Here is a 26,252-nt window from a genome sequence, read left to right as displayed (position 1 = left end):
TGATTGAGAATATAGGAAAATACATTAAATGACCATTTTGCATTTATTTTGAAAGCTATTCAGACACCAGACGGATTTAAAAAGTGTTAGAATTAATGTTTTATTGTCACGCAGATGGCAACTGGGTTTATGTCTTCATATTTTATATTTTTGTAAATTAAAAAAATTACAAGTTTTAAATAGCCAATGGCTGGTTATGTTTTCAGAAAACATGATTAGACTAATTCATTAATGGTGGCTTCAAGCTTTTCCTTATTGGCTCCAGAAAATTCACCCACCTGTTAAGAGAATATTGAATTGACATTAGATGTAGCACTGTAGTACTGTTTTATACATAAAATATCAGCATAGAATGAAGGAAGAATAGGGGTGGAGGGAAGAAGAGGTATAATTTTATTTAAAATAAACTTCCCTGAATAACATACAGTTCATTTAAGTTATAAACAAAGAAAAAATATCAGAAAAGTCAAAAGGCTCAAGTACAAATTTTCTTTTACACAATACTTAACAACAAATGAACTGCCCAAGTCTAAGAAATTCTATGTGCTTTATGATATAAATAGGACTAGTTCTAGGAAAGATTGATTTTCAGTTAGATGTCACATTATGTACTTAAGCCAATGAATTTTGGCATATTTAAAAATTCTTAAAAGCGGAACTTGGCGATATGCCTCAATCTTTAAAGGGAACATCACTCCAGTGATTTATTCACTTATACTGGGTTTCCTATTGCCCAGTTAGAGTTTTAAAGGTCAGATGTACGTACCTTTTGTCCCTTCTTAAAAAACTGGAATGTTGGCATGCATTTGACTTCACACTCTGAAGCAACATCCTGGTAGGGAAAGTAGCAAGGGGAGAGGATTAAATACAAGACTGTGAGTACTGAGCTTTGACAGAAGTCATCCAAAACCAGAATCTTTTCCCTGTCATGTGCCCCACATTTCAGTATGAGGACATTTTTCAGCACATGAAAATTAATATGATGAATATAATGGCAGTACGAAAGCCAAACCGGTTATATTCTCAATGAAGAAGTTTTGTTGATATTTACTTCCTTTGATAGGCACATCAACAGGCAGAATATTCAGAATGTTACTAGCATCAGATACTCCGGCGATCCAATATGTTGTTTAATCCAATCAAATTCTCAACTATTTTAAGTATCATACAAAGAAGCAACAAAAATTCTGCTACAATTGGACTCAGTATTATAACCTTAACTATTCCTCAGAACTAGTACCTCTTATTTCTTGCTCATAATTTTTCCAGTTTTATTATGAAGGCAGAGTACACAGAATGATTATATAAGGGCTAAAGTCTAAAAATATAAAAAGCAATTGTTCAAAAACAAAATAATAGTAATCTAAAGGAATAACCGCACACTGGGTTTACTGATTATTATTATTTTTGAGACAGGGTCTGGCTCTGTCACCCAGGCTGGATGGAATGCAGGGGCACAGTCTCAGCTCACTGCAACCTCCACTTACTGGATTCAAGCCATCCTTCCTCCTCAGCTTCCCCAGTAGCTGGGACTACAGGCACACGCCACCACACCTGGCTAATTTTTTTTGTATCATATATATATATATATATATATATATATTTTTTTTTTTTGTAGAGACAAGGTCTCTCCATGTTGCCCAGGCTGGTCTCAAACTCATGAGCTCAAGTGACCCACCTTCCTTGGGCTCCCAAAGTGCTGGGATTACAAGTGTGAGCCACCACGCCCAGCCTCCTGCTTATTTTTAATTAAAAATTGATTTGTGAGGCCAAGGCTGGTGGGTTACCTGAGGTCAGGAGTTCGAAACTAGCCTGGCTAACATGGAGAAACCCCATCTCTACTAAAAATACAAAAATTAGCCAGGTGTGGTGGTACACATCTGTCATCCCAGCTACTCAGGGGGCTGAGACAGGACTATTGCTTAAACCTGGGAGGCGGAGGTTGCAGTGAGCTGAGATCATGCCACTGTATTCCAGCCTGGGCGACAGAATGAGACTATCTCGGGAGAAAAAATAAAAAGACTTTGTGGATTCTCAAACCTTGCTGCAGTATCAGAATCACCTGAGGGGTACTACAAGTTTCCCCACCAACCCCCACCATTACAGCTAAAGTCGGGCTTCAGGTGACTCTGACGCTCTAACCTTTGAAAGCCATCCTACTAAGAAAATCGACAAATTCCTAACACTGCAAATTGGGCTAGTTGATCCGTATTTTCTCCTCTCCTAGAAGTGGCTCTTACCACAGCTAAAGATTTTTCTACAGCTCAAAGGTAATTGAAGTAACAGACATTCCTCAACTGTGGAATGCTAAATGAGAACTCTTATAATACCCCATGCTCAACACGTTATTCATGCTATAAGAGGGCAAGGTTTGGAGGACAATACCACGAAACTGGTTTGGTTTGGAGCCCAACAGGGGTTGAAAATGTCAGCCAGGCACTCAAAAGAGGACTGGGAAAGAAATATAGAACCACTCAGCACCTAAGCAGCAAAAGCTATACAGGACAGCAAGCGAGCAGGCAGGACTGTTGATAACCAAATCATGGATAACAATGGAGAATTCTCAAGGGGAAGAAAGGCCAGCTGCAAACACTATGACGACCTCTAGGATGGTGGGTGGCACTACTGTTGAGTTATTTCTAGGTAATCTTTACTTTTTCTTTTAAAGCTGGACACCTGCTGAGCATGAAAGTACAGGTTCCAGTAAGAGGCACAAGGACAGTAATGGCTGGAATAAAAATGGTGAATGTATATTGAATGCATACTATTGAAAACTCACTCCAAGTGAGGGTCAGAGGGAGGTTACCATTTATAAAATAAGTATCATAACCCTGTTGGCTGTCAGAGAAATAAGGTTGGTCTATCATTTTCAAAAGGGCTACTACTCATACTTTTCTATGAATCTATGGAGGCAAAGTTAAAGTTCCTCAGTTTGTCAGAGTGTCACTTCAAGGTTTTAAAAGACACCTTCAGGCCAGGCGCGGTAGCTCACGCCTGTAATCCCAGCACTTTGGGAGGCCAAGACGGGTGGATCACTTGAGGTAAGGAGTTCGAGACCAGCCTGGCCAACATGGCAAAACCCCATCTCTACTAAAAATATGAAATTTAGCCTGGTGTGTGTGGTGGCAGACGCCTGTAGTCCCAGCTACTCAGGAGGCTGAGGCAGGAGAATTGCTTGAACCCGGGAGGTGGAAGGTTGCAGTGAGCAGAGATAGTACCACTGCACTCCAGCCTGGGCGACAGAGTGAGACTCTGTCTCAAAAAAAAAAAAAAAAAAAAAAAAAAAAGATACGTTCAGGGTGATGAGGGTGCACCAAGCAGACATGAAGGAGGAGCTCTGTCATGTGGAAGTCCTCGAGTGCTTTGCATACCTATAGTAATGCACCATATAACATTTAGGTCGACGACAGACTGCATATATGTGATGGTCCCATAAGGTTATAATGAAGTTGAAAAATTCCTCTCACCTAGTGATGGGTTAATGTCATAGCCCATCGCATTAGCTGGTGCAAACAAATCTGCACTGCAATTACACACAAGGTATACCACTACAGACTGCTTTACCTACAGAGTAGCCATTCTTTTGTTCCTTTACTTTCTGAATAAACTTGCTTTCACTTAAAAAAGCATATCGCTACAATTTTGTGTACAGTATATACTGCTTGATAATAAACACCTAGGTTACTGGTTTTTGTATTTACTATACTTTCATCATTAATTTAGAGTGTACGCCTACTTATTTTTTTAAAAAAGACAGTGACTATAAAACAGGCTTAGGCAGGTCCTTCAGGAAGCATTCCAGGAGAATGCGCTGTTATCACAGCAGATGAAAGGTCCATGCATGTTACTGTCCCTAAAGACCTTTCTGTGAGACAAGATGTGGGGATGGGAGACAGTGATACTGATGATCCTGACCCTGTGTTGGTCTAGGCTAATGTATGTGTTTGAATCTTAGTTTTTAACAAAAAGTTTGAAAAGTCTTTTTTCAAAAAGCTTATAGACTAAGGATATAAAGAAAATATTTTTGTAGAGCTGTACAATGCATTTGTGTTTTAAGCTAAGTGTTATTACAAGAGTTAAAGAGTTAAAAAATAAAAAAATTATAAAGTAAAAAAGTTACAATAAATTTATTGCTGAAAAAAGAAAATTTAAAAATAAAATTTGTAAGCATACAGTGTTTATAATGTCTACAGGTTCTAGGCCTTCACATTCACTCATCACCCACTCACTGACTCACCCAGAGCACCTCTCAGTCCTGCAAGTCCCGTTTATGGCAAGTACCTTATACAGGCATACCATTTTTTAATCTTTTATATCATGTTTTCACCATACCTTTTCTATGTCTAGATACACAAATACTTACTGTTGTGTTATAACTGCCTACAGTATGCAGTACAGTAACATGCCTTACCTGTTTGTGGCCTAGGAGCAACAGCCTTTACCACATAACCTAGGTGTACAGGAGGCTATGCCATCTAAGTTGTGTAAGTACACTCTATGTGTGCACAACAAAATTGCCTAACATTTCTCAGAAAGGATCCTCATCATTAAGTGATGCATGACTGTACTTCCCAAAGGCAGTAAGAACACCTGTCCTCAGTACAGTATGGTGCATTGCTGTGCCTCAAGAGACTGACTTTACCTTCTGTGCTGCAGTCCCATTACCTGTTCAATGAGGGTGCTAATAAAAAATATTCTTATAGTTATTGTGAGGATTAAATGACAAAGTGCATGCAAAGGGCTTATCATGGCATCTGGCACCTATTATTACTTTCCAATAAAAATCAAGGCCGGGCGTGGTGGATAATCCCAGCACTTTGGGAAGCCGAGGCGGGTGGATCACCTGAAGTCAGGAGTTAGAGACCAGCCTGACCAACGTGGTGAAAACCCATCTCTACTGGGGTTTTAATTTTGTAAAAATACAAAATTAGCCAGGCATGGTGGTGACAGCTACCCAGGAGGCTGAGACAGAGAATTGCTTAAACCCGGGAGGCAGAGGTTGCAGTGAGCCGAGATCATGCCACTGCACTCCAGCTCAGGTGACAGAGAGAACTCCGTCTCAAAAGAAAAAAAAAATACAGTTGCTATCTGATAGGATCAGTGGCAGTTAGAATTTCTCTATTCCAGGTGCAATTTTCCCCGAGCTAATTTGACCTTAATAGAAGAAATAAGACTAAGTTTGATTAAAACAAGGAATAAGGATTTTTCACAAAAGTACAATTACACTCTATTTAAAAAAAAAAAAACTCTGGGACACATCTAGAACAGTAACTTAACAACCATATCACATTCATCATTCATTCATTCCACACCTATACTACACGCAAGGCACGTGTGCTAGGTGAAGGGGCAACCAAGGCAAATTAAGACAGGGTCCCTGATCCTAGGAATCTACTGAGACTAATGGTAAAGGACAGACATAAAGATCATTATAATAATTGCCAAGATTCACTGAGTACTCAGGGCACACAAGGGGGTAAGTGGAGAAGGGGTGAAGCTCATGACAAGGAGTTAGTCAGGTAGGAAAGGAAAGGACAGGCCAGATGGAGAAGACAGCACAAGCCAAGGCAGGGGTTGCCCAAGGCACAGAGTCAAAAACCCGCTAAGAATACGCAATCCGGGGTTGTTGCACCCTCCCATGTTTAGAGAGCACTGCCACATGCCTGTTTTAAGTGACCCTTCAGCCTTTATTGGATATTCCATGTTTGCTCAATGAATAAGCAACCTTGGGAGGTTGATGGGGCGGGTCTTAAGGCTCAAGGAAGAGAAGTGACTGGCCTAAGCAGATGCTAGTGAGCCAGGACTGGAAGCCAGGTCCAGCGCCTCTGTTGCCACACTGCACCCCTCCCCCATCGCCTTTCCTTCTCCAATGGGGCTAAGTGGAAAAGCTCACATATCTGTAAAGGGCCCCGAAGTGATACCTCCTCAACAGGCTCTCCTAGGTCTGTGGTCATGTGCTAAGCACCAGATCTACACTCACCACAAGACAGAGCATCCTCTAATGGGTAGTGCTTAAGGTCAAGGTCTGGGAAGCCAGACCACTTCATTTTAAATCCTAGCTCAGCCACATACTCACTGAAACTTCATGAACAACCTCTGTGTTTCAGTTTTCTCATCTATAAAGTGGGGATGATAACAGCACTCAGGATTAAATGAACTAATACTTAAAAACTACCCGGAACACTGCCTGGTATATACCTAGTGCAAAACAAGTATTTGTTAAATAAAACCAACGCTGGAATTTCTTCCAAATTATTCTCTCAGGTACCTTGGTGTTTATTTGTTAAAACATTTGTGGTTTCTAATTGACTAAAATCAACCAAGACTAGAATAGGCTTGCAAACGCAGGTTCTCATGCTACTGCAAGTTCACAAAGAGCCCTACAAGCGGTCTCATAATTTGGTGACTCCATCAAGCCTATGGATGTAGTGACCATAGCTAAATTCAATCTCTATTTATTGCTCATTTCAGAGTGTAAGGTAGAATGTAGGGTTTTAGAAAGGTGGGTGGCCGATAAGATTCAGAAGTTTCACTCATTTATTTTTGTTTACTTTAGGATGTGATATACAGCTCCTGATAGCTAGGATTAAGCTCCTACCTTGCCTGCTCTTCTGAGATAGAACTTTTTGATAGGATTACAGTTTTAGAATTATTTGACATATTTATGGAAAAAAGCACTGTGCAATCCAGAGAAAAAGGCCAATGTGAACAGCTCAGCAGTATCTCATATTTCCAGCTACGTACCTGACAGTCATCCACATCTACTTCAAGGAATATCACGTTGGAATACTTTTCAGAGAGGGACTGGAAAATTTAAAATGAAAAATCCAAAAAGATTTAGAACTAGGTAATGGCAATCAACATACTCAAGCTTCTTAAATGGAAACTTAATAAAAGTAGAGATTAATTAAAGATCCACAAATTTAGATCTTTGGAGACATAGATCTAAGAGACATAAATTTTCTCTAAATCAAATTTTTCTTAGTATAAAACAGTTTGGCGTATCAAATTCTGAGGCTGAATTTCAAATAAGGCCCATGTTTCAATGTAGGAAAAAAAAGAACTATTTAAGACAAAATTAACTTCTAAAATTTGTTTTCAACGGGCTACATGTATCAAACCTAAATTATTTGTTATACTACTACTTTTAGACCAAAGATCCAGCCAAAGAAACCCCCCCACCAAAACCAAAATCCTTTAACTGTCTTTCTTTCCTATCGTTGTGACCACCAACCCAAAAAACACGCATCTCTTACAAAGTAGACATTGTTTAATACTCACATGAAAGAAAGGCTTGATCATTTTGCAAGGCCCACACCACGTGGCTGAGAAGTCAACTACTACAAGTTTATCACCTGCAGCGTCCAAGGCTTCCTGAAAAGCAGTCTAACAGCAAAAGAAAAGCTTAAATAAATAAATATTAAACCTTCAAAAGAAAGACTCGACACAATGACACAAAGCACATTCTGGAGGTCCTCCTTTCAGGACCTACTTTTTAGCCAAAAAAACAAAACAAAACAAACAAAACACCCCAAACAAGCCAAATAAAACTCAGTTTGAAGAAATTCAATACATTGTTGGTAGTGTTACTTGATAAGATGAAACAAGATATAATTGTGTAGAGTATACCGACATTCTCTTCATGACTATTTTATAAAATATTGTGAACTGGCTATTTTTTCTCTACACCAAACAAAAGGAAAATAAAAATAGACATTTGTATTAAAAATGTTTCCATGTCAAGCCTAGGTATATGGTAGACATTCACTAAACACTTATGGATTATGAAAGGGGTCACTTGAAGTCACAAAGGCATAGGATTTTGCAATTGAAACATCAGAAGTTACTTAAAAATAAAAGTTGGCTGGGCATGGTGGCTCACGCCTGTAATCTCAGCACTTTGGGAGGCTGAGGTGGGTGGATCACTAGGTCAAGAGTTGACTAGCCTAGCCAATATGGTGAAACGCTGTCTCTACTAAAAATACAAAAACAAAACAAAACAAAACAAAACAAAAACTAGCTGGGCGTGGTGGCATATGCCTGTAGTCCCAGCCACTCAGGAGGCTGAGGCAGGAGAATAGCGTGAACTCGGGAGGCGAAGGTTGCAGTGAGCCGAGATTGCGCCACTGCACTCCATCCTGGGCAATAGAGGGAGACGGAGTCTCGCTCTGTCGCCCAGGCTGGAGTGCAGTGGCGCAATCTCGGCTCACTGCAAGCTCCGCCTCCCGGGTTCACGCCATTCTCCTGCCTCAGCCTCTCCGAGTAGCTGAGACTACAGGCGCCCGCCACCACGCCCGGCTAATTTTTTTTTTGTATTTTTAGTAGAGACGGGGTTTCACCGTGGTCTCGATCTCCTGACCTCGTGATCCGCCCGCCTCGGCCGTTATGAGTTTTGATTAAACTCATTTGTCTATGGTAGACCATACGAAAATCTAAAATTTTTTGAAAAGTCAAGGAAACTCACCTTCCCCAAACCTCAATACTCAGACATCACTGTTGACATAAGCATAATGGGGTTTCCAGAGTTGAGATCACGCGTTTACCAACCTTTGATTTTTGCCCTTTATTTTAAAAACCACACCCTCGTCATTCATTAAATGAAAGTTTTCGTTCCTCATGAAGGAAATTTTTCTTAGATATTATTTTTCATAAGGAATGCTTGTTTTATAAAATTCTCAGTAGAAATGATCAAGAAATCTCTTACCACTAACTTCCCTGAATTATTTACTATCTAGATACTGTAACCCTGGGAACCGAATATTCTAGTTACCAAGGACTCATTTTTGTTTTGTTTTGTTTTTGAGACGGAGTTTCACTTGTTGCCCAGGCTGGAGTGCAAAGGCCTGATCTCGGCTCACTGCAACCTTTGCCTCCGGGGTTCAAGTGATTCTCTTGCCTCAGCCTTCCGAGTAGCTGGGATTACAAACCTCTGCCACCAGGCCCAGCTAATTTTTGTATTTTTAGTAGAGACAGGGTTTCGCCATGTTGACCAGGCTGGTCTTGAACTCCTGACCTGAAGTGACCCACCCGCCTTGGCCTCCCAAAACAAAGGACTCATTTTAACCACATTAGTCTGTTAGTGCTGACCAAACCCAAAAACCAAAGCAGAGCAATTAAGATAAATCCAAACATAAACATCTATATCTGAAATCTAGGTTTTCTTCAAGGAAACAATGCTGGTCAAATAGGTTTAATAAAAAATGAACATTCCCCGCCCCCCGCCGCCACAAGAGGTCTCCTAAAGAAAGAAATCAAATAAATAAAACACCATAAGATAAAAAATCAAATAGGGCCGGGTGCGGTGGCTCATGCCTGTAACCCCAGCACTTTGGGAGGCCGAGGCCGACGGATCACGAGGTCAGGAGATCAAGACCATCCTGGCTAACACAGTGAAACCCCGTCTCTACTAAAAAATACAAAAAAAAAACACCAAAAACCAAAAATCAAATAAACAAAAAAACCCAACAAGAAAACACTAATATGACCTCATGTAATAATAGTTACTTCTCTAGATTTCTAATTTCTAACTCATGTTTTTGGGAAAATAATTCACAAATGGTGTTCCTGAGAAAGGCAGGACAACACTTCCATAAAGTTTTTAGTTACGCAAATCCCTGAACCCCACCTCTAGAGGTGGAGACAGGGGGAGGGCTGCAGCAGGGTACACAGAAGTATGGCCATTGTTTTTCCAAATCATCACTGATTGTTCCAGATCAATTTCATTCAAAGCCTTCCCTAATGTGATTTTCAAGAAAGTTAAACCAGGCATCCTTTACTGCAAGATCCAGGTAAGACAGGAAAAAAGGTCAAGAAATGCCAATGTCTGGTTGAACAGACATTTTTGTTTTTTTAACATGATTGACCCTCATTAAAAACTTGAGATTACTTTCAAGAGGGAAGGTATTTCTTTTTTTTCTTTTTTTTTTTTTTTTGAGACGGAGTCTCGCTCTGTTGCCCGGGCTGGAGTGCAGTGGCGCAATCTCGGCTCACTGCAAGCTCCGCCTCCCGGGTTCACGCCATTCTCCTGCCTCAGCCTCCCGAGTAGCTGGGACTACAGGCGCCCGCCACCGTGCCCAGCTAATTTTTTGTATTTTTAGTAGAGACGGGGTTTCACCGTGGTCTCGATCTCCTGACCTCGTGATCCACTCCCCTCGGCCTCCCAAAGTGCCGGGATTACAGGCGTGAGCCACCGCGCCCGGCCAAGGGAAGGTATTTCAAACATACTCAAGGCTTTTCCAAAACAGTTCTGAATCAAATTTAAGCACAAGTACCTAAAATTCTGAAAAGAGGCATGCAACAATAACTTTTAGCCTAACTGAACATGAGTTACACCCCACATATGTGCAGGCTTCATGTACAAATCCTCTTCTGATACTTCTAAACGAGTATCAGCTTGAAAATTATTCAAGATTGTATTACTAAGAAGAAATCACAATTTCTAGCTCCCAGAAACTAACAGGATTAATAAATGTCTCCATCACTGACACCAATAATCTGGGGGAAGCAAAACAATGTAGCTGGGGTAAACAGGAGCAGAGTCTAAGATCTCGTTGCCTAAACATACCTACTCCGAGGGTAATAAGCATGAGTGGTTTCTGAAGTACTTAGCCAAGTGCCTTGTAGATGGGAGTTCAATAAATGGTAGGTGTCATTTTTTTTTTAAAAAAGTGTTTATTTCTTCCTCATCACATTTACAATCAATTATTCCATTCCTCTCTGAAATAGATCCCAATTGGCCCTAAAGCACCAACAGAGTGCTTCAGAAACAGAATTGATCTGAATGGCCAATGGTGCCAATTTAGCCCATTAGGATGAAAATGTAACATGTATTCAACATTTACAAATAACAGGCTGGGCGTGGTGGCTCACGCCTGTAATCCTAGCATTTTGGGAGGCTGAGGTTGGTGGATCGCCCGAAGTCAGGTGTTCAGGACAAACCTGACCAACATGGTGAAACCCCGTCTCTACTAAAAATACAAAATTACTGGGCGTGGCAGCACATGCCTCTAATCCCAGGTATGCAGGAGGCTGAGGCAAGAGAATCGCTTGAACTCAGGAAGTGGAGGTTGCAGTGCGCTGAGATCGCGCCCCTGCACTCCAGCCAGGGCAGCAAGAGAAAAACTCCATCTCAAAAAACAAACTAACAAACAAATAACAATCAAATTAGTGTAACTTTCGATCAATGACTTTGGATTGTTATTTTGAGGATTAACTGATTATCAGGGCCTTTGGGCCCCAGGCTGTAGTGCTTTTTTTTAAAGTTCCTGTCACCCTTGTACACCTTTGTCACTGGTAGAGGAGGAAGGTGCCACCATGCTCTGACAACTGGGAGGACTAAACTGTGCGCTCCAGAAATCCTAATCAACTTTGTTTGTAGTGTCTGGATTTTGTGACAGCTAACATAGACCACTCAAAGGTCTTCTGGCTCAGTGGAGGGGGTTCTTAGCAGTTGGGTTATACTGAGGTTGCCAGACCCTGGAGAACAGAATCTCCCAGCCCCACTCCCTTCCCCAGGAATGGACTAATAATTTGTCACACAATAGGTGCTTGGAAAAAAGTATATGACAGACAATTCACTACTAAGGATCTTTTTCAACACATGAGGGTTGCTAAAATGAGAATCCCACTAAGAAAAAACTGAGAGGAAGATAAAAGATGACAGTGGCAATCAACATATGAGAAAAAAATACTGAGAGTCAATAATAATCAAAGGAACAAAAGGATCGGGGACACATTGCAGACACACTTCTGCTTCCGAAGCCCACCCGGCACCAAACAGGTCAGGGCACCCGAGGCGGGCGAGGACCCGCCCTCCTCTGCTTCCCGCGGGTGGGGAGGGGTAATCGCAGGGTAGGCGCTGGCGTGGGGTCTTCCACCGTTCGAGCAGTATCAATTTCCTCCACTCACTTTTCTGACGCTGCATTTAACAAATATTTCTGGAGTGGCTACATTAGACTAGACACTGCGCGTTAGGCTCTGGGTTTCCCAGTCTAGAAGGTTTTAGGCTTGCAATAACTTTCAAACATGGGAAGGCTGTTTTGCCTTGGGCATTTTTAAGAGGACAAAACAACGATCGGGATACCGATAGGTCGGCGAGCAGGCAGCAGGGCGCGGCTGCTCCCAGGAGGAACCCTGGCTCCAGCAAAACCCACCGACTGAAAGTGAATCATGGACGGGCAGGGCAGCCGAGGCCCCCGGGCCCAACCTTGGGGACTGAGTCATTCCAAAGCCACTGCTGCCGGAAACGCGCCCTGCGCCACAGGAGTCCCGTGGGCGCGGCCCGGACCTCACTTCCTCGCAGTCACCTGGGGCCCTCGGGCCTCCTGGACAGACCTACACGTGCCAGGGGGTCTCCAGCCGCAATCCGCCCCCTTAGTGCGGATACAGCACGCGTCACCTTTGGGGCCGGACATGGGTGGAGGCAGCCGGGGGTCTCCGGCCTAGACCCGCTCCCAAGGGAGATCAGTCCCCCCGCTGCGGGTGGATCACTTCACATACGGAAAGGCAGCGGCGACCAGCGACCCGTGCCTTCTGCGAGGGCCCTCCCTATCCTTGCCTGGGGCCTGAATCTGGATACAGATGGGGGGGCCAAGGGCGGACCCCTTCCATTCCCTCATCTTCCTCCAGTCGGGGCTGCCCGGGCGGGAGGGTGCAGGAGGCGCAGGGTGGGGACTCCTCACGCTGTCTGCGCTCTCACATCCCCCGGGCGCTCCCCGCATGCGTGCAATCCCCCGGGGAACAGGGTGCGAGCAACGCTGGGCACCGCCACTCCGCCCTCCAGGGGAGCCTCGTCTCTCTCCTCCCTTCCTCCAGGGCAGGCTCCACTGCCTCGGGCGCGCCCAGGCCGCTGCTTCCCTCAGTCCCAGGCCGAGATGCCGCGTCCCTTTCCCCTGGCGATGCGGAGGGGCGGCCTCCGCACCTCCCGCCACCGCCTTCCCCAGTTACAGAGGCCGCGCGCGGCGCCGGCGCCCTGGCCTTCCCCGGGAGCGCGTACCTTGCTCTCGATCTGCTTCACCATCTTGGCTGCTGGGATCTGACGAGCGGCTGTGACGACCGATGGAAACGGATCCAAAGCACCAGACCGAGCTTCAAGAGTCGCCGCTTGCTCTCCCTTTATAAACTGGCACGCCCGGCGTGCGTGTGGCGGGGGCGCGCGCGCCCGCCCGGACCTCCGCGCCCGCCGCTTCGCCCCGGCCACGCCCCGCCCCTGGAGCCTGCGAGCCGGGATCAGGGCGGGGCTGGCGCAAGCGTGGGGCGGAGCTCCAGGGCCTCCGCTCCTGCGCCCCCAAGTCCAGCTCGCACCCCAGCTGGAAGTGGGGATCAGCACTGCGCGTGACAGTGGGAGGCGGGGAGACGGACAGTCACCCCCAGAGACACAAGGTCTCTCCCGGGTCACCTGGGGAGGCGTCCGCCGGGCTTGAATCGAACACGCCCACGCTCGAGATGAGGACAGTCCTGGGACCGCCCAGGCAGGGCTGGATTCCTCGAAAAGGCCCGCCACGCCCCGGCCCCCCCAGCCCCGTGAACCCCACAAAGTGCTGAGTAACGGTGACCAGGAAGTATCTTGGTGTGTACGTCCTTGCCTCCTCTCCGGAATTTACCGTGACCGTTCTCTTCTCTGTAACCGCCTTCTGTTCTTTCATTTTCACTGCTGAGCCCGCTGCTCCAGCTTGACGCAGCGGTTTAGTGCGGTAGAAACGACCGGGGGAGGGGGGGGGTACTGGTTTGGCTCTTGACCATCAGACAGCTGCGTGTGAGATGGAAGTGCCACCGGGTTGAGCTCTGCAACTTAGTTACGCAGTTGTGACCCTAGAAAGGTGCTGACCTCCCAGAGTCTCAGTGTTCCCTTCTGTAGAACGGGAATCATGATGGTCTCAATCTCACGGTGGTGGTATTTTGAGGGTTAATAGTGCTTGCAAAGTGATCAGGACCGTGCTTGGCACATAGTAAACACTCCATAGATAGTTCTTATTATTCGGTGTCTTGCAGGGACTGCTTGGGCCTAGCCACCTTATACAGCATTTACAATGGCACAGCATGCACATTTGTGTGAAATTCTTTTAACAGAGGCAGACTCCTGGAACAGAAGTCGGAGTTTGCATTGATCCAGGAATGCCTGTTGCAGGTTATGTCTGGCAGGGCTGGGGATTGTGGAAGGTGGGTGTGTTAGCTGGCCTTGTGGAGCCAGGAGGGCCTGTCAGCGGCTGGATGTGGAGGTTGAAAAGCTGCTCACAGGAACGAGAGCCAGAAGGCTGGGAGGGAGAGTCCCAGGTCTGTATTTTCAGAGCTGAGCTGTTCCTGATGAAGCTGCAACTAGGTGTGATTGCCTAGGGGTGGTGATACTGCTGCCTGGCTGCCCCCTAAAACCCCTGACTTCCTTCTTTCACTCTTTCAGACAGAGGAAGGGAGGAAACCAGAGGTTTTGAACCTATTGTGCAAAGTTTCTAGGGGGCTGAGGAGCACGGAGCATGAATATGGATATAGGCAAGGGACACATTCTAAAGACAGCCCATAGGGAGGGAAGACAGACTGCCCTGAATGCAGCAGTGTTCCCAAAGAGAGGGAAGTTATTGGGGCAGAGAGGAAGGAGCTGTATGGAGCACCCAGAGCAGAATCTATAACCTGCTTTTCTGCTGCTGGGTTTTCAGTTCAGCTGCATCCCAGCTTCCTGACTTTTATCTGTTTGTTGGTGAATTTGCATGGGTGATGACAACAAATCATTGAGTTCCAGGAAGGGGCAATGCAGGCCATCCTCACCTGACTTCTCTCCAAAGACCTTCCAAATGTCCAGTGACTCAGTGAAGGAGGTACTCCCTCTCTCCCACCTCCACAGAACCAATGCAAAGTAGATCTGGAGGATGGTACAGTTATAAGGAACTGGGAGGCCAGTCTGGACTCTGCAATTTGACTCCCTTGTCCTCATCCCTACTCTACCACTTCATGACTGGGTAACTCTAGGCAAGTCTAAATAGGCTTTTTGTGCCTCAATTTCCTTATCTGAGAAGTGGACATAATAATAGCTTGTGCTATTATGAGGGTTGAGTGAACTAAAATATATGTAAAATGCTTAGAACCATGCCTGGTGTGTAGTGAATGCTACATGAACTATGATTATAGGCTATTAAATGAATGATGAGATCCATCTGGAATGATGGCAGAGCTAGGGTGGAAGGAGAGACTATAAAACAGGTGTCAGTCTTAATGAATTAAGTAATGAAGACAGTAGTAATGAACGGTGAGCTCTGTAACATATGCCTCAAAGGAAAAGGGCTTTTTTTACCTGCAAGAAAGAAAGAAAAGTGGGCTGGACCTGGTCCCAAGGAGCAGGTTCCCTGCAGTTGTGGCAGGGAGGTGACGTTCTTTGAGGAGAGTGAGGTACAGGGGAATTATTTGGGACTGCCCAGAGAGGAAGGGTTCATTTGTGCAGAGAAATGTAGAGGCTCTGTGTATTAGTCAGAATTTTCAGTTGCAAGGAGAAATTCTAGCTCAAACTGATGTAAAGCAAAAAGAGAATTAGTAACTCAGATTAGCAAGAACCCCAGGGGCCTAACGATGTCACGGGGCACCATCTCTCTTTGTTTCATTCTCAAGTAGGCACTCTATGTAAGAGTGGAGTAGGCAGCTCCAGAGTTAGGTTCCTACTAGTTTAGTATCTCTACAGGAAGAGTGTTCCTCTTCCTTGTTCTTGTAAATGTCTGAGAGGGTGACCTTCACTTTCATGGTGGGGAAAGGGATTAGCCTTGCTTGAAACTTTGGACTAAGAGTAGGGAAAATCCAGGGGGGTTACCAGAAAAAGGGGAGATTGCTGCCGGGCCAGCAAAAATGATATTTTTATGTCACCCAGAAGGGCAGAAACATGTAACAAGAGTGATGGGACTGCTTCAGGCCTGGGTCAGCTGAGTCCAGCCTCCACATGGGACTGGAGAACTGGGTCAGCTGTCTTTGTTTGGGTCTCAACTCGAATTGAAGAAAATGCAATTGTAGGATTTCTGAAACGAGTTTTTCTCACATCCCAGGTGTCTCTGAGTGGTTCTTGACCACCTAATTCATCATAGCCAAAGGTGCTCGATGATACTGCACATTCCTGGACCACACCCAGACAGACATACAGAATCGGTCTTTTGAGGTAAGGCTTTGTAATCTGCATTTTAAAAAAGCATCTCAGGTGATTGGATACACTAAGATTTGATGAGCTTTGCCATGGGACCTTCAGAGGGAGGCCAGCATTAGTGTCTAGCAAGAGAGTTGAGATGGGGACTCAAAAGAGAATGTGGTAAGTGACATAAAATCAGGAGCTCAAAGTACTACAGTAAAAAACGTGGTAGAAGGAAAAGGAACAAATTAACCTGGGTAGGACAATCGTTAAATGCCAAGCCTAGAGCTGGGTGTGTCGTATCATTCCTCTCAATATCCCTTAGAAGATAGACGTTATTTTTCCTATTTTACAGAGAAGGAAATTGAGATTCAAAGAGGTCACCTAGTCATATCCAATGTTCACTAATTCTTATACTCTGTCCATGAAGGGTGGGAAGTATCCACACAGTTTTCATTCCCATCTGCATATATTAAGTACCCCTCATTTCACCAATGAAAAATATCTAACATCCCTTATGCTAATGTGCTGTATATTACAACACATCAAATGTTAACTATTTAGATTGTAAAAACTAATTTATGCATAAATATATATCACACTTTAATTGCCAAGTATTTTAATGTAAATATCAGACGCTATAATAACCCCTGTGAGTAACCTACCCTGCACGTCACTGCTCCTTATAGCTCTTAATTTGGTCCAGTGGTCACCCTTGCTGCCCCCTTGAGCCCTTTCACCGTGTAGCATGGAACCATCTGGATTCAGCAAGCACCACTGTATTCCCAGATGTTTCTTTTGCTTTAACCGAAAGTTTTGCCCCTCTCAGTGTCTGTCATTGTATGACATACAATGCTCCATGTATGTCATGGCCAGGTGGTAAGGCAAGTGCTTCCCTTTGCTGCATCCAGACTCTTTCTCCTTCCAAAATCCCACAGATTTTTAGAAAGGAAAAAGAACTTGATCTTTACAGCATGCCATAAAATTACTTAAAATTTACCAAGGAACTCCTGGAAGAAGACATTAGAGATAATCTTTGCAACCTTGAGGTAGGCAAATATTTCTTAGGCAGAACACAGAAATCACTAGCTATAAATAAAAAAGTTAATAAATTTGGCTTCTCACAACACACACACACACACACACACAAATATGTGAGGTGATGCATATGTTAATTTGCTTGATTTAGCCATTCTACATTGTATACATATATCAAAATATGTTGTACACCATCAATATATGCAAGTTTCACTTGTCAATTAAAAAATAATTTTTTAAAAATGGGGGAAGCTAGCAGTCTTGCATCCTCTGTGAAGGGATGTATGCTCTAGTGGGTGGCTTTTACTTTATATTAAGTATTGTTATAAGTACTTAGATAGGCATGAGTGAGGCAGGAGAGGGCTCTCCACCCACCCACTAGGAATGTCAGGTGATGGCTGGACAATTATCACACCACCACTCTAAAAACGATAATGTGGCGGCCTACCCAGGGTGCCAGGGAGAGGCCATTTCCTGGTGATCCACAGCTGTTAACATTAGAGTGTTAAATGAATCCAGATGCCCGGGAGAAGAAACTGCCTGGGCATGTGCACCAAGAGACAAAATGGCAAAATAAGACATTCCAGGCAGGCTCTTCCGGAAAAAGGGAAGAAAGTCTCAGATAGGCATGCATATGACTTCCTAAACACACTGTGTGTGCTCAGTTCCCAAGGGTAAGGGGGCAGGCACTACACAGGCAGGCAGCCCACCCTGAGGGAAGAATCATGGGAAAGAGGTAAGCCTATAAAGTCCTGAGATGAAATCGAATTCTTCTGGGGAGGCAAGGACGAAGTTGCTGCAGATGTATACAGATTAGCCACTAATAATTCACGTTAATTTGGATCTCTTCCGCTGGTAACAAAATCATCTAAAGAAAATAAAAATAAATAGAATGAATTATAAAAACTAAAAATCTCTGCTCTTTGAAAACCATTGCTTAAATGAAAATGAATAAATAAATTTCTCCCTGTCTGTGACTGGGAGAAAGTATGCTCAATACATACATGTAACAAACGACCTACATTCAGAAAGTATAGGGATCTGTACGACTCAATAATGGGAAGACAACCGGTAAAAACATGGCAATAGATTTGAACACATACTTCTTATTTATTTATTTTTTTTAACTGTGGTTTTTTTTTTGATTTTTATTTTATTTTATTTTATCTTATTATTATTATACTTTAAGTTTTAGGGTACATGTGCACAATGTGCAGGTTTGTTACATATGTATACAGAACACATACTTCTTATATATATCAAGAGGCTGAGGCAGGAGAATCGCTTGAATGCAGGAGGCGGAGGTTGCAGTGAGCCGAGATGGTGCCACCGCACTGCAGCCTGGGATTCCGTCTCGAAAGAAAGAGAAGATATATAAATGACCAGTAAGCGCATAAACAGATGGATTGCTCAACATCATTAGTCACCAGCGAAATTCAAATTAAAACCATAATAAGATACCACTATGTGACCTCTAGGCTGGTAAAATTAAAACAAAACACACAGACACTACCACATGCTGGCAAGATCGTGGACTAATTGGAAATAATTCATACTTCACTGGTAGGATTATAAAATTGTACACCCACTTTGAAAAACAGTTTGGCAAGTTTTGTTTTTTGTTTTTGTTTTTGTTTTTAATGAAGTTAAATACACATTTACCATATGACCTAGTAATTCCACTTCTAGGCATTTACCCTCCAAAAATTAAAACACATGTATACAAGGACTTGCATATGAATGTTGGTAGCAGCTTTATTCATGATAGCTCTAAACTAAAAATAACCCAAATGTTCACCAACAGGTGAAATAATAATAAATGTGATATGTCCATACAATAGAATACTTCTGAGCAACAAAAAGGAACAAAATGCTTATATACACAATAACATGAGTAAATATAAAAAGCACTGCTGAGTGGAAGAAGCCAGACACTAAAGATTGTATGAACTCATTCCTATGAAGTTCTAGAATAGGTAAGTCTATAGTGATAGAAAGTAAATCAGTGGTTTCTTGGTGTTGGGGTGGGAGGATTGCAGAAAGGCATGGGAATCTTTTTGGTGATTACATAGGTCTGTACATTTTCTACACCTCATGGAAAAATGCACTAAAAAGAGGTACATTTTCTTATGGATACAAATAATACCCTCAATAAAGTTGATTTAAACTGTAAAAAATGTGATCTTTGAATAATCCTGTCTAGGCACAAAAACCGTCTGTAAAGACATTAAAATATATAAAGACATAAAAATATATAAAGCAACAAAGATAAGTTGAAACATTTCAGCAGAGCTCTTGGGCCACAAAAATTCTAAGCATGGCTAACTGAAAGTGCATGCAAAAGTTGATAAGCCTTTTATAGCAATGGTAGCCTTTAAATAAGATACAGATGTTAAACATAGACAAGTTAATTGGGTGATCTACCAAACTTACCTTAAATGCTGAGACATGGAGAACCACTGAGGGAAGCATACGAGTAAAAAGAATTTGGTGTCCTCTTTACAAAGGAGATGGAGCCATCTACGTTGATGCTTCAAGAGCTGCACATAACTAAGAAAGGTAGGGTAAGAATCCTCCTTATATGCTAGGATCAGGTAAAATACAGGGATGTCCGTTCTCATTACTTCTACTCAATGTTGTGCTACCAGTTCTCAACAGAGCAACTGGGCAAGAAAAATAAAGGGATCCTAGCGGGGCGCATTGGCTCCTGCCTATAATCCTAGCACTTTGGGAGACTGAGGTGGGTGGATCACTTGAAGCCAGGAGTTTGAGACTAGCCTGGCCAACATGGTGAAACCCCATCTGTACTAGAAATACAAAAATTATCCACGCTTGGTGGCTCGTGCCTGTAGTCCCAGCTACTTGGGAGGCTAAGGCATGAGAATCGCTTGAACCGGGGAGGCGGGAGGTGGAGGTTGCAGTGAGCCAAGACTGCTTTACTGCACTCCAGGCTGGGCATGCCTAAACACAAACAAACAAAAATCTGATTAAAAAAAGAAAAGGAATCCAGATTGGAAAAGTAGAAGCAAAACTGTCTCCAGTTGCAGATGACATGAGTGAAAGAAGCCAGACACTAAGGATTAAATGAATTCATTCATATGAAGTTCTAGAACAGGTAAGTCTATAGTGATAGAAAGTAAATCAATGGTTTCTTGGTGTATATAGAAGATCTTAAGGAACTTGAAAATTATTATAACTAATAAACAAGTTCAGCAAGGATGCAGGATATAAACTAAATATATAAAATTCAAAAAGAATGAATTGTTTTAGTATAAATTTAATAAAGGAAGTACAAGGCTTGTACAGCAAAAGCTATAAAATGTTGTTGAAAGAAATAAAGAGGGGCCGGGCGCGGTGGCTCACGCTTGTAATCCCAGCACTTTGGGAGGCCGAGGCGGGCGGATCACGAGGTCAGGAGATCGAGACCATGGTGAAACCCCGTCTCTACTAAAAATCCAAAAAAATTAGCCGGGCGTGGTGGCGGGCGCCTGTAGTCCCAGCTACTGGGAGAGGCTGAGGCAGGAGAATGGCGTGAACCCGGGAGGCGGAGCTTGCAGTGAGCGGAGATTGCGCCACTGCACTCCAGCCTGGGCGACAGAGCGAGACTCCGTCTCAAAAAAAAAAAAAAAAGAAATAAAGAGTTCCTGGGCACGGTGGCTCATCCCTGTAATCCTAGCTTTTTGGGAGGCTGAGGAGAGTGGATTGCTTGAACTCAGGAGTTCAAGACCAGCCTGAGCAAGATGGTGAAACTCTGTCTCTACAAAAGCATACAAAAACTCGCCAAGGCCAGGCACGGTGGCTCATGCCTATAATCCTAGCACTTTGGGAGGCCAAGGTGGGTGGATTGCCTGAGCTCAGGAGTTCGAGACCAGCCTGGGCAATATGGTGAAACCCCGTCTCTACTAAAATACAAAAAATTAGCCAACGTGGTGGTGTGCGCCTGTAGTCCCAGCTACTCAGGAGGCTGAGGTAGGAGAATTGCTTGAACCTGGGAGGTGGAGGTTGCAGTGGGCTGAGATCGCACCACTGCCCTCCAGCCTGGGCAACAGAGTGAGACTCCGAGACTATCTCAAAAAAAAAAAAAAAAATGCTGAGCATGGTGGTGGGTGCCTGAAGTCCCAGCTACTTGGGAGGCGGAGGTTGCACTGAGCCAAGATTGCCCCACTGCGCTCCAGCCTGAGACCCTGTGAGAGTGAGACATTGTCTCAAAAAAAAAAAAAAAAGAAAAAAATTAAAGAGTTAAATAAATGGAAATACATCTCATGTTTATGGACTGGAAGACAATATTGTTAAGATGGCAGTACTCTCCAAATTGACATACAGATTCAACATAATTCTTATCAAAATCTCAAGTGGTTTTTTTTTTTTTGCTGAAGTTGACAAGCTGATTCTAAAATTTATATGGAAATGTAAGGGGCACAGAATAGCCAAAAACAATCTTGAAGAAGAACAAAGTTGAAGAACTTAACACTTCTTGATTTCAACACTTACTACAAAGCTACAGTAATCAAAACAGTATGGTATTAATGCACGACTATTATGTATCCATAAAAATAAAAACAAACCAAACAAACAAAAAACCACAGTATGGTACTAGCATAAGGCAGACATAATAGAATTGAGAGTCCAGAAATAAACCCATAAATCTATAGTCAATTGACCTTAACAAAGGTACAAGATCATTCAGTGGGGAAAGCAGAGTCTTTTCAACAGATGATGCTAGGACAGCTGTACATAGACATGCAAGAGAATCAAATTGGGTCCTGCCTCACACCAGTAACAGAAATTAACTCAAAATGGATCAAATACATAAAATTAAAACTCTTTAAAAGGAAATACAGGTGTAAGTTTTTATGACCTTGGATTAGGCAATGATTTCTTAGATATGACACCAAAAGAACAACCATATAAAAAATAGATAAAATTAGACTTATTCAAAATTTAAAAAAAAATTGTGTTTCAAAAGATACCATCAAGAAAATAAAAATATTGATTCTACTATAGAAAAGTAAAAAAAAGGGCTGGGCACGGTGGCTCACGCCTGTAATCCCAGCACTTTGGGAGGCTGAGGCAGGTGGATCACGAGGTCATGAGTTCAAGACCAGCCTGGCCAACATAGTGAAACCCCGCCTCTACTAAAATTAGCCTGGTATAGGTGGTGCACACCTGTAGTCCCAGCTACTCGGGAGCCTGAGGCAGGAGAATCGCTTGAACTCAGTAGGCAGAGGTTGTGGTGAACCAAGATTGTACCACTGCACTCCAGCCTGGGCAACAGAGTGAGACTCGGTCTCAAAAAAAAAAAAAAAAAAAAAAAAAGAAAAAGAAGAAGAAGAAAGTAAAAAAAACCCACAGTGTGGGAGAACATATTTATACGTTCATAAGGGACTTGCATCTAGAATACATAGAGAACTCTTACAATTTAACAACAAAAAGAGAGCCCATCTTAAAAATAGGCAAAGGATTTGAAGAGACATTTATCCAAAGAAGATATACAAATGGACAATAAGCACATGAAAATAAGGTCAACATTAGGAAAGTGCAAATAAAAACTACAATGAGATCCTGTACATGTACCCTGGGACTTAAAAGTTGAAGGAAAGAAAAAAAAACACAATGAGATATTTTGCACCCACTAAGATGGCTATAATAAAAACTACAGACAATAACAAGTATTGGTAAGGATCTGGAGAAATTAGAGCTCTCATACATCGCTAGTGGGACTGAAGAATGGTGCAGCTCTATGGAAGAGTTTGATAGTTCCTTGATAAGTTAAACACAGTTACCATATGATCTAACAATTCTGTATATATCCAACAAAGTTGAACACACATACACAAAAACACTTGAATGTGAGTGTTCATAGGGGCATTATTCTTAACAGCCTTGATAGAAACAACCTAAATGCTTATTAACTAATGAATGGATAACAAAAGGTAATATATTCATATGATGGAATATTATTCAGCCATAAAGTGGAATAAAGTTCCAATATGTGCCACAACATGATGAACCACACAGAAAAGGCCACGTTTGTATGAAATGTCCAGAACAGGCAAATCCGGAGAGTCAGTAAATACTTTAGTGGTCCAGAAACCAGGGGACGTGAGAATGGGTAGTGACTAGTAATGGTATGGTAGCAGATTCTTTTTGAGGCCTTGAAAATATTCTAGAATTGGGCCAGGTGCGCCCGTAATCCCAGCACTTTGGGAGTGCTCACGCCTGTAATCCCAGCACTTTGGGAGGCCAAGGCAGGCAGATCACGAGGTCAGGAGTTCGAGACCAGCCTGACCAACATGGTGAAACCCCATCTCTACTAAAAATACAAAAATACAAAAATTAGCTGGGCTAAAAATACAAAAATTACTAAAATACAAAAACACTAAAAATACAAAAATTAGCTGGGTGGGGTGTCGTGCACCTGTAATTCCAGTTACTTGGGAGGCTGGGCAGGAGAATCTCTTGAACCTGGGAGGTGGAGATTGCAGTGAGCTGTGATGGCGCCACTGCACTCCAGCCTGGGCAACAGGGCGAGACTCTTGTCTCAAAAAAAAAAAAAAAAAAAAAAAAAATCCTAGAATTGGATAGTGGCGATAGTTGTGTAACTTTGGGAATATGCTAAAAACTACTGAACTGTTAAAAATAAGGATAAGGATATCTATTTTGACTTTACCAAATAATCTAATGTAAATAAATATGCTTTGCAAATTGTAATGAAAAAAAGAGAGACAGAAGAGAAAAGAAAAAGGAAAAAGAAAGAGAAACCTTTCCCATAGCAGCCAGGTGAGACCAGTTCCTTGTAATCATACTTTGGAAACCTTATCACTCCTAAAGGAGTGGATACCAGAAGAGTATCTTTGCCCAGTACCATTAACAACTGGTCTAAAGCCAGGAGATAGCCTGGCTCCGGTGGGAGGACAACTTGCTTTTCCATGTCTACTAACCAGTAAGTGTATATTTCTAATCTGCTCCTTACCTATACAGGTGTTGGTGTTCTGAATCATTCCGTGGCACTCTATGAACAATGCAATCATGCACAATTATTTTTATGAACAGATAAACTTTTTTTGTTTGTTTTTTTTTTTGAGACGGAGTCTCGCTCTTTCGCCCAGGCAGGACTGCAGTGGCGCTATCTCGGCTCACTGCAAGCTCCACCTTCCAGGTTCACGCCATTCTCCTGCGTCACCCTCCGGAGTAGCTGGGACTACAGGCGCCCGCCACCGCGCCTGGCTAATTTTTTTTTTTTATTTTTAGTAGAGACAGGGTTTCACCGTGTTAGCCAGAATGGTCTCGATCTCTTGACCTCATGATCCGCCCACTTCGGCCTCCCAAAGTGCTGGGATTACAGGCATGAGCCACCGCGCCCAGCCATGAACAGATAAGCTTTAAGGAAAAGAGACTGATCCCAAAAAAGACTTTTTACATGATTGGATCTTTTAGACATAAAAAAAAGTAAAAGTTCCATTAAAATGCATGGTTGTCAAGGATGTCTAACCTTAGAACCATTCAAAAATCACTTGACTGCAAAAAAGTCATTAAATGCTCCAAGTATATTCACAATTTTTCTTTTTAAAAATTTATTATTATTATTTTTTGAGACAGGGTTTTGCTGTGCCACTCAGGCTGGAGTGCAGTGGTGCAATCTCGGCTCACTGCAGCCTCTGCCTCCAAGGCTCAAGCAATCCTCCTACCTTAGCCTCTGGAGTAGCTGGGACCACAGGCACACATCACCATGCCCGGATAATTTTTGTATTTTTGTAGAGATGGGATTTCACTATTTGCCCAGGCTGGTCTCAAACTCCTGGGCTTAAGCGATCCTCCTGCCTTGGCCTCTTAAAGTTCTGGGAATACAGGTGTGTGCCACCAAAACTGTGCCTGGCTGACTCAAAATTGTTCTTGATGTTGGCAACTTTGAGGGTACAGTCAAGGTGGCATATGCCAAGATGTAACATGTTATCACTGGATTTTTATGTTGTATTGGCCTTGAGCTTTTATCATTGTAAATTGGCATGTTTACAAAGCGTATGTTCTATCATAACCCTCCTCCTAAGGAAACAGTGTCAGTGCTTGAATAAGAATCTTTATCAGCAAAGGGAAATAGAATAGACAACGTGATTAAAAAATATAAGTAACTTTTGCCAGATATGAGGTCCTCTTGATGCCTTTACTCCAATAAAGTGCTTGGAAAGCCTAATTCGTAAAAAGATGCTGTAAATTTATTGAGCTAACAAAAGTGTTTCTGAGAGTTCACAATTGGTGGTTTGCAAAAACACTCTCCAGACCAAAAAATTAGGAAATATTTAATAGGAAATATAAAGCTTTAATGGCAAAAAGGAAGAACTTTTGATCGATTGAAAGCGTTCTGGCTAAAATGACTGTACGAAATCTGATATTATTTGAATTGTGTTTAAACCACCAATTTTGTTCTACATCATGGCTTAACTTCTATAGTGATCAAACTTGACTGTAGTCAAATAGATAAGAAGCATAAGTGCCCTGAAGATAAAGTATTTAAAGTAAGGAGAGGCCCGGCTCAGTGGTTCACATCTATAAGTAATCCCAGTACTTTGGGAGGCTGAGGTGGGAGGATCATTTGAACCTGGGAAGGGGAGGTTGCAGTGAGCTGCAATTGGGCCACTGCACTCCAACCTGGGCAACAGAGCAAGATGCTGTATAAACTAACAAACAAATAAATAAATAAAGTAAGAAGAAAGGGAAAAAATCACTTTGGCAGTTTTCAGTCTTGATTTAGCTCTGGTTTGCTCGTCTTTTGATTTTTGGGAAAAAAAAAGTTCAAATGGAAGAGCTTTTATATTGATTCATTGTAAACTTCCAAGGCTGGTAACTTTTAAATAATAAAACCAGAAAATTGGCCGGGCACGGTGGCTCACGCCTGTAATCCCAGCACTTTGGGAGGCCGAGGTGGGTGGATCGCCTGAGGTCAGGAGTTTGAGACCAGCCTGGCCAACATGGCGAAACCCCGTCTCTACTAAAAATACAAAAATTAGCCGGGTGTGTTGGCGGGTGCCTATAATCCCAGCCACTCAGGGGGCTGAGACAGGAGAATCGCTTGAACCCGGGAGGTGGAGATTGCAGTGAGTCGAGATCATGCCATTGCACTCCA

At 42.9% G+C, this 26,252-nt stretch overlaps 1 protein-coding gene and 1 long non-coding RNA gene across 2 annotated transcripts in view; one reads left to right on the top strand and one right to left on the bottom strand.

Annotated features, from left to right (window-relative positions):
* Positions 1-75: 75 nt before the first annotated feature.
* TXN (thioredoxin) lies at positions 76-13,224 on the bottom strand. The gene is made up of 5 exons (XM_030823116.1): positions 12,995-13,224; positions 7,282-7,386; positions 6,745-6,804; positions 767-832; positions 76-278 (listed from the first exon to the last, which is right to left on the bottom strand). The coding sequence occupies exons 1-5, from the start codon at positions 13,016-13,018 to the stop codon at positions 216-218; spliced, it is 318 nt and encodes a 105-aa protein (XP_030678976.1). The 5' UTR covers positions 13,019-13,224; the 3' UTR covers positions 76-215.
* Positions 13,225-13,494: 270 nt separating this feature from the next.
* LOC115837365 overlaps positions 13,495-26,252 on the top strand; it is a 55,742-nt gene continuing 42,984 nt past the window's right edge. The window contains exons 1-2 of the long non-coding RNA XR_004032438.1: positions 13,495-13,567; positions 16,017-16,126. This is a non-coding gene — a long non-coding RNA (uncharacterized LOC115837365). The remainder of the gene's footprint in view (positions 13,568-16,016; positions 16,127-26,252) is intronic.

Source organism: Nomascus leucogenys, chromosome 1a (assembly GCF_006542625.1).
Source record: "Nomascus leucogenys isolate Asia chromosome 1a, Asia_NLE_v1, whole genome shotgun sequence".
Classification (NCBI taxonomy): Eukaryota; Metazoa; Chordata; class Mammalia; order Primates; family Hylobatidae; genus Nomascus; species Nomascus leucogenys.
The sequence above is the reverse complement of the archived record's forward strand: the minus strand, read 5'-3'. Positions and strand labels throughout refer to the sequence as shown.